General features: G+C 37.0%; 1 protein-coding gene across 1 annotated transcript in view; it reads right to left on the minus strand.

Moving 5' to 3' along the window:
- GRXCR1 (glutaredoxin and cysteine rich domain containing 1) overlaps nt 1-12932 on the minus strand; it is a 144517-nt gene extending 131585 nt beyond the window's left edge. The window contains exon 1 of the mRNA XM_008073018.1: nt 12531-12932. Within this exon, the coding sequence (XP_008071209.1) occupies nt 12531-12932 (402 nt within the window). The remainder of the gene's footprint in view (nt 1-12530) is intronic.
- Between the last annotated feature and the right edge of the window lie 1681 nt (nt 12933-14613).

Genomic DNA, 14613 nt, shown 5'->3' on the forward strand with positions numbered 1-14613 from the left:
GGAAGGATCGCCAGAGCCCAGCAGGTCGTGGCTGCGGTGACCGGAAGCGGCCACTGCACTCCAGTCTGGGCGACAGAGTGAGACTCCAACTAAAAAAAAAAAAAAAAAAAAAGAAAGAAAGAAAGAAAAGACAAAAAAATTCAAGGACAGACAAAAGAAATATTCACAGGTTTTGAAATAAAATACTATTACAGGGCCTTTCTAATTCCCATAACACGAGCCAATGTGAGCCAAATTACATAAAATTAAAAAGTAAACCATATGGAAGTTCTTGATAGTGGTGTGGCAGGCACCACTGTTTGTTCAACAGCTGTTTCCAAACCCATCTCCCCATGCTAGCTTCTACCATAGAGACAATGCTAGATACATTCCTAGGTTCTTATTATTATAAGGAATGACCATATAAAATGTAAGAGAATACTTCTGGTCAGTTTCTGGAATTTTTCTTTTCCTTTCTGCTAAAAGAGACACACTTAGAAGGAATGTTCTCTTGTGCCACCCTCCCTTTCTGTTTTTGGCTCTGGTCGGACTGCAAACTGTGGCAGCCATTTTGATTCCATGGGTGAGGGGGAACATCATAAACAAGCTAAGGAAAATTGGGTGGAGCAAAAGGCTTCAGTTTTCATCATATTATCAAGCCACCAAACAACCTCAGCAGCTTCCTCTTCTGAACGTCTTCCTAAATAATGTATTATTATCTGTGCATTTTCAGTCATGTCTAGTACTTCACTTTGTGACTTTTAAGCAGAAGACATCTCATAGAGATACAAGTAATTCCCTAGACTGGTGCAGAAAGGCATTAAAACATCAGTTGAAGCTCTTACTAATGAAGAGATTGATTCTGCCTCTACTCAGAAGAAACAGCAAGACGTTGGGGAAGGCAGGTGTCACCGAGGCATATGGAGACACAAGGCATGAGGGTGGCTGGCTAAACCCACAGGTACAGCACCAAGTACAACAGAGTCAAGCTGGCAAACACTTGGACAACTAGACGTGGGTGGTTAAAATTAGGGAATCCAAGATAAAGGCCCAGGTCGGGGCCAAAGCCAAGACAGGATCTCCAGCAGAGGAATTAGCATCAAGAAAACAGGTTTGTGTGGCAGTGACTAAGCCAAGTTTAGAGGTAGCAACTGAGATTTTTCAAAGGGAAGTGAGTTCCTGCCAAGAAAGCTTGCAGTACCACAATGCCTTTTAAGGAGTGGTTTGGGAGTTTTCACACAGCCTTCGATTTAAAAGATGTTATCTGAGGGGATCACGATCTCTGTAAGATTTAAAGAATCAGGTCAGATGTCCTGTCTCTGTCCTCCAGTACACCCTGAGTATTTACCATATTTTACATAAGCTGTGTTTGCATATCTCAAAAGAATGAACTCAATTCTCATAGGTCAAAAATCATGCTTTGTTCATTTTACACCCTTGTTGCCTAGTAGAGTACTTAATAGAACTTGATTTACAGCTTGATAATAAAAATAATAACAGTTTTTACTGAGTACTTATAATATGCCAGACATTGGGCAAAATGCTTTATACACAATAGCATGCCTATTTTGTAGGAAATAGTCACTACCATTACCACCACATTCCCAGTGAAGAAAACTGGGGTTTACAGAAATTAAGTATATTTCCCCAGAATACACAACTAGGAGATGGTAGATTGGGACTGAAACCAGGTTATCTTCCTCCAGAGAACAGTGTTCTTACGCATTGATGGAGAGAAAGTGAGCACAATAACCATATAAGACACTTCTGGAGTATAATGGTATTTTTTTCTTCTTTCTCTCACAAAAAATAGGGGATCTTTGATTCCTAGAGCTTGGGTCTTCTCTTGCTTCTGGGAATTGCTAGAGGTATGTTTCCAAGAGTCTAGACATCAAGGCAATGAAGTTAGGTAGTCCTAAGAGTTGGCAGAAGCAAAAGTCATGCATCCTGAGAGAAGACTTATATGAAGGGCCTCGGGAGCTGCCTGCAGCATCAATGCAATTCATGGGCTGAAGGAGCAGACAGGAAGTTGGATCCCCCAGGAGCCATGACCCGGGACAGCCTCTAGGCTTTCTGGCTCTTAGCAACCATCATATCTTGTGATCACAATGAGTGGGGACAGAATCCTGAATGATTACTGACATAGAACTCCCTGTACACTGCTACAAAGGGGATCTGACAGCCATGCTTGATCTGGTTTAGAAAATCCAAGTCAAATGATGTTTCCTGAAGTAAGCAGTTGGTTGTACATCATAATGACACCTCCAACAGAAAGGTGGAGGCGTGCCTGTAGTTCCAGCTACTTGGAAGCCTGAGGCAGAAGGATCTCCAGAGCACAGCAGGTCGAAGCTGCGGTGGCCGGGAGCGGCCACTGCACTCCAGTCTGGGTGACAGAGTGAGACTCCAACTCAAAAAAAAAAAAAGAAAAAGAAAAGGGAAAATCCACAATTAGAGGAGAAGCCCTGAAAGCTGTGATTAATTAACAGAACCTATAAAGCCATGCCCCAAACTTACATTATTTGTTTTCTATGTAGTTAGAGAGGTGATATCCTCAGTAAAGAATGGTCGGTTTGCTTGTGTTAGCCTCATAATAGATTTTTAAATATTTCTTTTAAATAAAACATGTCCATAACTGTTTTAAGGCCAGCAGTTAAAAGCACTAGATGCTCAGAAAGACAAATCTTCAGTCTTCAGACACTTGAAATAAAGAACTCAGGGTTGTAGAAACCCAGCACTGTGGATTATTAACTCAACAGTGTTTGTGCCCTGACAAAAAGCTACATGCTTCCCAGAGATCACAGTTATTTCCATCAGATTATAGGAATTAGGACGACCCCTTGGGGAAAAATGACTTCTTCTCTAAGCAAATTTCTGGCACTATAAGAGTAATGCATATGAGTCTTTCTTAAAGAACCTAATAAGAGGAAACCCTAGAGTCCTCTGGAACTGATGTGGTTGACATCACAACCAGTTTTGTACCATTTGTCTCTCTTCTCTTTCCATGTCTTTCTCCTCTTTCTATAAGACCATTAGTTGAATTTTACTGATTTCTAATGTTTACTAAAACAAAAATGTGTCACTTTATTAGGGATGCTTAATTTTCTTTGAATTCATTTCTTTTTATGTACTTGGTAATACTCCATATAGATAATTTGCAGATATTACGGATATTCCATGATCTACACTGTGTTCCATTGACTCAACAAGTTACTAAGATACATCTAAATAAGAGACCAGAATCCAAAAAGTTTTTAACAGTCTGAACTAACACAATAAAATTGTATTTTTGTAGAATGTAGAGATCTATACATAAACACAGAAAAGACAGCATTATATTAAATGAAACAAAAAACCAGCATTATATTAAATGAAAAACAATGACTAACAATTTTAACTACATAAATCTTAACACCAAGAAAAGATGTTTAAATGAACCATAAGCCAGCATCCCAACTGTGTGATGTGGCCACCAAAAACATTAATTTAATCTTAAACAACATTATCTATGTAAATGACAGATGGTTTTCACTCTATTCTAGAATTATCAATTTTGGTAGGTTCAATAGCCATTAAATGGTGAGAAGACTTAAAACCTTTACTGTCAAAGACCTTAAAACCCTTTCGCTAAGAAATTCCCACTTAGGTTAGAAAAGATTTTGGCAGAGATATTGTAGAGAAGATTTAGGCAAACAATGCATGTTTGCACAACAGTTCCTTAGTGGATAAGAGCCCAAGCTTGGGAGTCAAACACATGGATAGCTATATCACTTACCATGTGTGTAACTTTGAGCAAGGTACTCAGTATGAGGAAGTTTGTACCAGTTGCTTCTGCTGCTTAACAAACCACCCTACAATGAGTGAAATACAGCAATAAGCATGTATTGCTCCTTCAAGAGCTTGAAGGTCAGCTGGCATTTGGTTGATCTCCACTGAGTTTTGTGGGTCTGTTCTTTGTGTCTGCCATGTTTCTGGGACCAGTGGACCTTCATATCTTTTTCATGGTAGTAGAAGGTGTGTAAGAGGGCAAGCCCAACATGCAAGCACATTATAAGCCTCTACCTGTGCCATATCTATTACCATTCCATCAGCCAAAAGAAGTCATGTGGTCAAGACTAAAGTCAAGAACTGTGAAAGTACACTCAGGTGGCCATGGCAAAGGAACGTCAATGTATGACACTACTACAGGGGCATAGGAAAAAAATGGAGCCAATGTTTGAATCTATCATAAAGCCCTAGTCATCTCAAGGACAAAATAAACCTAATACCAAGTGTGTGAGGTAGAATAATAGCTACTCAAAAATGCCCATGCCCTGATCCCCACCATCTATAAATGTTACTTTACACAGAAAAATGGGCTTCGCAGGCCTGATGGCGTTAAGAATCTTGGGCTAGGAAGGTTATCCTGAATTATTTGGGTGGACCCAATGAATCACAAAGACATTTATACAGAAGGCTATAGTATTAGAGAAGTAAAAAGGGAAGCAGAGGTCAGAATGATGTAGGGCCATGAGCAGAACGTGGGCAGCCTCTATAAGTGGAAAATGCAAGGACTGAATTCTTCCCTGAAAACTCCAGAGGAAAAGAAGCACTGATAAAACCTTGATTTTTATTGCTCATTTCATATCACTCATTTCAGGCTTCTGATCCCCATCATGGTAAAGAAATAAATCTGTGTTGTTTTATACCGTTCTACATTTGTGGCCATTTGTGTCAACAGCAATGGAGAATAAATATACCAGGTCAGTAGCAATCATTGTACTCCTAAACATGGGTACTGCAGGCTTTGTTTTTTAATATAACCAGGATGATTTATCTGGATTAACAAAGACCTCATTCTTTATTTCTGGGGGGAAATCATGAATCTTGGGCCACTAAAAAGAGGATGCTTACTTGGGGGATAGTTTGAAATGAGTTCAGCAGAATCTTGGGATGCTGGGGGGCATCACTTTTGCCAGATGCTCCATCTACAAGCATTATGCTGACAGCTGTCAAGGGAAGGTACTCATGAAATGGCCATGAGGGGTGCGTGAAACTGGATCTACACCAAGGGTGATAACAGACAAGGATGGCCGCTCTGTGCTCTGGACTGGTTCCGGGGCACTCATGACAGAGTTGCCCAGCAGCCTCTCCCTGCTGACCCTCCTCCAGTCCCTGAAGCCCCTCCCTCCAATCTCTAGACCCACCAGCTTCCCAAGGTCATAGCCCGTCCAACTCTTTTCCCTGTGCTAAGATAACCCTTTAGTCTCCTTAGGTTTGGTACTCTGACTCTATCCCTATTCTCCTTCCACTGATCTGTAATAGCACAATTCCCCAGAGCCTTCTCTTCTAACAAAAACTATCTCTTGCAAATCAACACCTTGGCTTTCACTACTCTATGCTCTTTGTGAACTAGTCAAGCTTATACAGAGTTTTCATATAATAAAGATCTTCAATTCTGTACCATTTAAAAAAATGAGCAACTTAATTCTTTCACAGCTAAACTTTTTAATTTAGAAATCAGTAAAATAAGTAATACTCCTATTCTTTACTAATTGTGTGAGAGGATTACATGAGCAAAATATGCATCAGTTTCTTCACTCCCGATGAAACGTTGTAAGGCATAATTTGTCAGCAATTAAATGAGATAATGAATTATTAGAAAAATAAAATTGAGCAAAGAGAGCTCAAATCTTAGTTGAGTAGATCTGTGCACATCAATTTTTTAAATGCCCTTAATTGAAATTTCCTGTAGGACACCGTGTTCTGTTCACAATTTTTAAAATCCCTTCCAGGTGATAATGATTGATGGACTGATAGATTTATATAAGTGCCAGTTTATAGGCTACTAAATGTTTACATTGCCTTTATGCAAGATTTAAAATACTGGGTTTCAGAGAGCGTATCAGAAACTCTGCCAGCATGAGCAAGCCACCAAAAGAATGTTTGTCTTGTCCTGCTGTTATATTGCTTTTTTAAAGTTTGGAAACATCAGATGCGAATTCCCTAATTATTTGACAACCATGGGCCACCCATAAGATCATTAAACAGTTTCCAGTCATCTTGTGGAATCTGCAAGTTTTCTCAGAATGTAGCTCTCAAGTCAGAGTTTATATAGATTTATAGGACTAAGATTTAAATAGATTTGCAGGATTAAGTTCAGGCAATTAAAGCAAATGTACCAAAAATTAAAATGTCATAGTGGTACAAGGGTTCTGATGAATACGGAAGAATGACATATATTCCAACTTAGATATTATCGCACTAAGGAGATAAAGTTTTAATAAGGTTCCTAGAACTTGGAAAAGTCAGGACTCATAGTCAGAGTCACTGTTTTTTACTTCTGGAGCCTTATAGGATCAAGATAAGGGCCATTAATCATGTAGAGTAGGCTTCAGTTTCTGGTTCTTGAGACAGACTAAATTAGAAAAAAAAAAGCGAGAGAAAGCTAACAGAGAGGAGCCAATAAAATGATGGTCCTATAAGAGAAAAAGGAGAAAAGTATAAGCATTGGAGAAAGGAAGAATGGGTAGCAGAGGTTATTAGAACAAAAAAACAGAGAGGATTCTCTGGGTATGGGAAACAAAGTCAAGCTTGTATCTGAATTATTTCAAGAATTGGTTTACACAACTATTCACAACACACTACTAAATACTCCATGAAGGCAGTAATTGGGTTTTATTACTCACAACACCTAATATACGTGTGGTTTCTGCTCCATAGTGGATACACAATAAATGATTCTTAATGGATGATTAAAGGAATATTGATGACTCACAAGGAAAAGAATGGAATGAGCAAACGAGCAGCAACTCGCCAGGCAAACTCAAGTCCTGTCCAATATGGAAAATCTCCAAACCCTAAAGAGATGGAAAAGAGGAAAATAACCACTGTTTACGAGAATTTCACTTAACTCATTACCTCCAAGAAAGAACACTTACTGAGGTCCTGCTCAGTATCTACACTTAATACTGTGACCAAGAGTAACAACGGGATGGTGTGTGGAAGGTGATCGAGGTGATAGACCGCAAGTTTTATCAGTCTACAATTCTTTAATTGTACATAAGTAATATATTAGTTGTACTAACTCATCTTTGGTGCTTTTTCTTGCTTGCTTTTTGGATAACAAATCACCTAATTTCTTAGTGTAGTTTCTTGTATCATTTGAAATTATATCAAAAATCCTAGAATTTCTTTATCTGCTTCCTGATAACTAAAATGGCAATCTTTTCATCAATAGCCAGTAATTACTTCCATGTTTTTTTGATAGAACATTACATAAGAATTTCTCTAGATAAATGATATTTCAAATCCTACAACTGCTTGTTTCTTACACAGAAAAGGAATTATATTTAATTGGTTAATAATGATACTATCCTATAGGGTTGTTGTGAGGAATAATTATGCCAATGCACATAAATAATGTGAACAATGACTAGCATTCAGTTAAGTACCTAGTGTTCATTATTATTTTTGCTGCATTTCCAGAGTAGTACTGGGATCAAGGAGTCACCAGGAGTATTACCTTGTTTTTACTGAAATATTATTTTATTAATGGAGTTAGAATCAAAAAACCAGAAATCGATAACAAATACTACCAGAAGCTTCTGTTAATACTGCCCATCCTGAGTTAGTGAGCAATGTCCTCCATATACCTGAGGTAAACAAGTCATCCTCTTCCAGGGTCACCCCTTGCAGTCTCATGACAATGTAATCAAATAATGCTATAGAAATAAAATAAATGTTTGAGTACAATTTAATGCTGAATTGAAGTTAAATGCAGAAAATCTTTCCCAGATGAAGATCAAATGTTCAATAGATGATAAATTTTAAAACCTGCTAACCAAATGTTGCAATTTTAAAAGACCAGATTATATCACATAGAATGATTTATCTAGTCTTATCAATATTCACATTTGTCATTATGACATTTCAAAAGGTAAAGTGGGGAACTTTTGCATATGGTATTATATTTTTTAAAAAAACTAAAAAAGGCAAAGAGCAAATGGCAGAGTTCTACCAGCTTTGGGAAAGATTTCTCTGACACTTAGTTATCTTCTTGATTTCTCTGACACTTAGTTTTCTAAAAACAAGCATTATAGTAATAAATTTCCTGCTTATTTGACAAAATGTGTGGAACAACTAAGTAAAGCAATATATGTGAAAGTAGAAATTAAGTAAAGTAATATCTGTGCAAAATGGAAATTGCTCCACAAGCACATTATTTTGATTTTATTTGTCTTGGAATATTAGCTTGCATATAAATACAACCACACTAACCAGGAATAAGCACACACATACATAGATAGGGACTGCATGTTCATTAGAGTTCTTAGAAAGGACCTCCAAATTAAAGGATATGCTGTAATTATTTTCTCTCTTGGCACCTGTTTTTCTTTAGTACGGTGATTTTAAATTTGGAGAAGGAATTAAAATTATGGAAATTGCAGTAGAATATTCTGAGTATACTCACACAGTTTGACAATAAGGTTAAGGAAAGACTGCTGTCTGAATTTAATCACATAAAACAAATTTGTGAAAATAAGAAGACTTTATTAATTGTATCATTGACCCATAAGAGACTTTGGAAAGATGTTGCCGCTAAAAACAAGGCATATCTCCAATCCAATAATGTAAACTGAATATTGAGAGAAATGAGTTATACAGTGGTTTTGTAATTTGTCTAACTTTAAGTAGAAATGGCTAATTTTTAAAAGAAAGTATTTTTTAATAAAATATTCCAGTAATGAAGGGTAAAATCATTTATCTAGATAGAGATATCCTGAGAATAGAATTTCTTTAAGAATACTAAAACAGGACACCCCCATCAGAGTGTACTGGTAAGATGTCTGGGGTCTTTCACAAATCAACAAGTGATAAGTTAGAATATTAATAGGAAACTTAGCTGTAGGGACAACATTTGTTCATCTTTGGCTCAGGAAAGATCTTTCTGATGATCTAACCTGATAAAAAAACACACAGGAATGTGCACATGAGAGCACGCCTGCGTGCACACGTGCGCGCGCATACACACACACACACACACACACACACACACACACAATGCTTATCTTCTTCATTTTCATCATTAAATATTGAAGAGATAAGGAGCCTTCAAGAGATTAGACCTTAATATTTTTATTTACCCTAGACAAGTGGATGAATTTTCCTCTTACACACTAGGTCAATGAGTGTCAAACTTTAATATTAGAAGTATATAATATTATACTTTTAAACACTAAAAATGGCAAAACAGCAAAAGGCAGAGTTCCTGTATTACTAGCTTTGGGCCAGACACTTGATTTCTCTGACAGTTATCTAAAAACAGGCATTACAATAATTTTTTTGTTTGTTTATTTTACAAAATTTTGGAAGCAAGTAAAATAATATATGTGAAAGCCCTGTGCATAATGCAAATTGTTTCACAACACATTATTTTTATTTTTGTCTGGAAATATGTAAGAATGTAGGCATGTAAGAATACCCTAAATAATTTCTAATAAATGTATATGTCTCAGCCACAGTCCTTGCTAGTTTCAAGGGATCTAGATTTCCAAATTGGCCTTTCTTGAATACTGCATCTTTGTTATCTCTGAGAGAAATGGAAAATTCAACGACCTGTAGTTGAAGGGCCATACTGTGGACCAGCTGGAGGCCTTTGAATAATATGCCAATGAACGACCCCCTACAATGCCCACCTGTGCAGCCACAGAATCTTGTCTTTTTTGCTTCCTGGTCCACCACTACCTTTAACAACCTGGGTTAATCTTGCATATCCACAATTACCAGGATTACACAGGGTAAATTAAATGACAAATAAAAGGAATAGTGATTCTAATATCCCTTTTATAGATAACTTTCTTGGGAAGAGTGGCTAAGAAGTAAAATAATCTCAATGATTATTCCCCATGCAGTTGAAATTCTTGGAAGGCACATGCCAATTTTTCATGAAACAGGAATAACAAAGTTGGAAACTAAGAGAGAGGAAGAGAGTGATTTACAGCATCCTCAAAAGATTTGATTTATAGTTAGGGTTTCCTTTCAAGTTAAAAGTTGAATGCTTTAAGCTCTTAAAACTTAAAACAAGAGGACAATGTCCCTCACTGTTTCTTCAATCACAGCTCCACACTTAAATAAGATTGGCTGTGCATTGGAACCTTAATCAAATATCCAAGATACCAGCAGCTCGCTTTTTCCTCCCTGAGGGGAATTACCAAGTTACAGTTACATCCAGACAAGTTTACTGCCTACTTTGCAAGGGACATGGAATATATAGAGGTCCAGGGAAAGAGTCCCATAATGGGTACAGGAGTAATTGAATGGCAACTTCTGATATTAGCCCCCTGGGGGCTTCTCTGCTATTGCATCGTGGGATGCCTATGAGAACCCACTCAGTCATCATAAGACATACATGACTGCGTATGACATACACATTCCTTAGAAAGTGGCACGCATCCAAATCAGTTCTCTAATAATGCTGGGCTGTCTTGTACAGCTCCAAGAGGTGCTTGTTCACACAGACATGCTGTGAACAGAGCTCCTTGAAATAAAGCAACTGGTAGACCTGATCTGACTATAGTAGTGCCTCTAACTTACATTTTGTCCTGAAGAGATCAGAGAACATTCACTATCATGATGATGAAAAAAACTAATGAGAATATCATGACAATGATGATGATCATGATGATGAAAAAACGAAAGATGATGGTCAAATGTGTGAATATCTACAATATGTTGATACTTTATCCATTTTATGAAGGAAAAAAGGGCCAGAGAGAAAACCAAATCTGATTAAATACCAAAGATTTTGAGGAACCCCTTCTAATAACCATTATTGCCATTTTAAAGCGTGCGGTAAATGGAATGAGATTAAATTATTAGAAAAAGGCAAAAAATAAAAGTTATATTGGATTTTTTTCTCAAAAAAGGGGGCTATAAAATTATGCGTAGAAAAAATATGCAAGTAAATACTGTAAATTAATCTAGTGTTAAAATTCTGACTTTGGCATTTCCTCTATTTCTTAAATGTGAATTTATAGCACTAACAGGGTAAACACATAGTAAGGAGAGTAGTTTTTCTCTTGTAGGTTTTTAAGACTAAAGCTATTTCTTCATAAGTAATAGTTTGGAGGAAGATTTGAAGGAACAAATGCCAAAGTACTAAAACTGGAAAGCAGTTTTGTAAAAAACCCTCCAAATCATAAAGCAATTCAAATAATGACAAACTAAGTTAGTCTTAACAAATGCAAACATTTTAAGACTTAATTGTTACAAGGAATCTTGGTCTACTTCTTGGCTTGGCAATAATAACATCTGCATTTGGTGAAACTGGATGGCCATTACGTTTACCTTAACATAAAAATCACATCTCTAGAATTCTATACAGATTGTTTCCAATCTTGTAGAACACCGTCATCAGTTTCTGGTTTCCAGTCCCTATCCTACCCCTACTATGTAAAAATGTTTACAGGTAAGTTTATATATGAAAAGAACCTTTAATCTTCACTACTTTTATCTCCAATACTCATATCTTCAGTACTTTTATCCTTTAACTAAAACTATTTTTTAATCTTCATGATATGAGGATTAAAAATATATTTTCAAATATCTTTTTTGAAAGAGAAAAATATTTAAATACCTTTGTCAAGATCCTTTCTCTTCACCATCACCACATTCTTATATATTATAGGGACATTGAATAATTCATCACAAGAGATCATTTTATTTAAATATTGAGCATAGTATAAGATGGAATTACAATGAAAAAATTGGCTGCCTTAATAATAGCAATTATGAATTGTATTCTTGACATAACGATGCCTGTGAAAAAAAATCATTTTACCAATGCAAAACTTGTGTTAATATTAGATCATTGCTAAAGGCCCAAGTGCCTAAATTAAGTATCCCTATATTAACCTGCAGAATGTATCTCATTTTAAGAGCTAATTCTTTATTATAAAATCTGGATCTCAGTTACTACATTTATACAGGAATAACTTTTGCATGTGTAATTCTAGAGCTGTTATGAGTAATTAATAGATAAATGTACCACAGATGAAACCTTAGAGTTTTTATGTCATTATGAATCTGCTCAGGACTGGGAGAAAGTCAAAATTAGTCTTTATATCTTCTTAACATTTCAGTTGAATCCACCCTTACTGAATGCAAGCACTTTCCTGGTTTAAATAGCTATACAAGTGATGATAAATGTTATACTAGTGTTTCAAGGATAGTAAACCAGACATTAGCTTCTAAGTTTTTCCTCAAATGCTTTGAAGACTACTGTTTGTCTTTTTTCTTGGCAAAGAAATAGACATATAATTGTAGTCATCACACTCTGAAAGAAAAGACCACTTACATGTTAGAAATATGGCTTTGAGAAGCCAGTCTAGTTTCCGAAGCATCATGACCCTATTTTTAATCGATGGCTGTTGAGACAGTATCTTAGACTAAGGAGTGTCTCATAAAGTATGCAGGAGTCACGAATAAGAGAGGCTTGCTAAACTAAGGATGGAGAGGTGTTCAGATGGTGAGTTAGAAGAGAAGTTCAAGAAAAGGAAAACACAATGACTTACCTCTAACACTTTGGTCAAATTATTAAACAGAGCTTGGCCTGCACTCACTTTGTATTTGACACCTCTGACTGTGCCATTTTTGCTTACAATGTTGACTCTTCTCATCCCAAAACCCTTCTCACTGGCAGCCCTTGCTAACACCAGCAAGTTATCCTGGTCGTTCTCATGCTCATCACCTTCTGATTCTGTGTGGCCATTTTGCTGTCCATCAGAATCACTTAGTCCATCTATCCCACAGATGCTGGCACATTCAGAATCCAGAGAGCCTGATGGCTGCCCATCATCATACACTTCCTTCAGAACTCGCCCGCTATGAGAAGATGCGATCCGAAACCGGACTTTCCGTGGCCTGTCACCTTCTGGCTTCATTTCCCTTTTTAACATGATCACTTCCAACCACATGAACAGTTTATAGCATCCGGATCCACAGTTAATGCACTAGCCCACTTGCCACATAGCAATGTCAGAGTCAAGTTCAGTGACAGCCGCACACCTGTAAAACTAACATCGAACAGAAAGAAGAGTCCCACGGACTTGCAGTGTATCTCTGCTATTAATAATGAATGTGTGTGTATGTGTGTGTGTGTGTGTGTGTGTGTGGTATGTGTGTGTGTGTGTGTGCTATGGTTACCTTTAAACTAAAGCCTGCAAACTGATCCTGGTCTTTAAATATTAAATGGTCATGGTGGACTCTTTAACAGAACAAGTGCAAGAAAGTGGCATGCAATGAAACAGAAAATAAGTATGGGGTAAAAAAATGAAAGACTTGATCTTAGAAACCAAGGGTGAGGGTTGCAAAGGATCTGAGCAACAGACTTGCCTCTACAGTTTACTATCCAAAGTAGAGATCAGGGATAAAATGTGGAATAGAGTGTGTAGGATAGGAAAAGTCACTCTTCTCACAGTGCTTATTTCTTCTTTTGCTCTCATCAGGGAGATCTTTCAAAACAGCAGTGAACATTTTACACACCCGTGTAGAGCTACCCATATTAATTCATATTAAATCATCAGTTAGACTTCATCAACGCTGTGTAAGATGAATTTACAACCAACACCGTAACATAGCTTTTGAACAGACTCTGAAAAGAGAGAACTTTTTGCCTTGTTGCTTTCCCCCTTCTGCTAGTAGAAAACTTTGTTCTCCTTGATAGAGGGAAGGTTTTAGAAAGGAAACTTGGAACAGTGAGGGTAGAATGGAAAATCCTCCGGGCCAGCCAGATCAGCCACAGCAATCCTGGTGATCAGCACTGATAAATTTTATATCCAAATCACCCATGCATAGAGAAGGGTCCTCCTGAGGCTGAGATCGGTGTATTTTTATCATGTTGGCAAGCATCTGAGGAAGCAATAAAGAGATAAAGTCAAACTGAAATGTGTACTATGGTGTCTGTAAGTTGTCTGCACCTCCAGAGAGAAGTTGAGCAGCTGACCTCTACACCACACTTCAAGTTTTTAATGTTTACAGTTATTATGTCATTATGAACTTAATTATTTATTTTAGAAAATTCAGAAAATAATAGCACAGAGTTAAAAATAAAAGTCATGAAAGAAGTTCACTACAGATATTCATAATTGTGTGTATTTTGTTCCAATGTATATCACAGAAATGTCCCGATGCTCATAAAAACGTATTGCCCAGATACTTGCATTTAAGGAAACATGCCTCGCTTTTGAACCATGGAATGGGAGCAAAAGTGAAGTGTTGTTTGTGGACCAAGGATGAAGACCCAGAGTGTCCTGTTCGTGCTATTTCTCTTCCTTCCCCATCTACTAGCTGGATGACCACAGGGCAGTCTTGAAGCCTTATAAATGAGTTTGTCAGAGTCATAGGGAAATTCACACCCACTGCTACCCTGCAGTAGATTATGTCATGAGAAAAAAATAAGCCTTTGTTGTGTTAAGTAATAGAGATTGAAATTTAATAAGAGTTGTTTGTTAGAGCAGCTAACATTATTCAAACTGACCAATAGGCTCTCATATGTAAAAGTATATTGCATTTATTTAGTGTCTTGCTTTTTTTCAATTAACTTTACATAGTGAGTCATTTCCTATGCTATTATTCCTGAAAAACACTAATTTAGTA

This window comes from Carlito syrichta, unplaced genomic scaffold (assembly GCF_000164805.1).
Source record: "Carlito syrichta isolate Samal-C Ts95f unplaced genomic scaffold, Tarsius_syrichta-2.0.1 Scaffold315593, whole genome shotgun sequence".
In the NCBI taxonomy this organism is placed as follows: domain Eukaryota; kingdom Metazoa; phylum Chordata; class Mammalia; order Primates; family Tarsiidae; genus Carlito; species Carlito syrichta.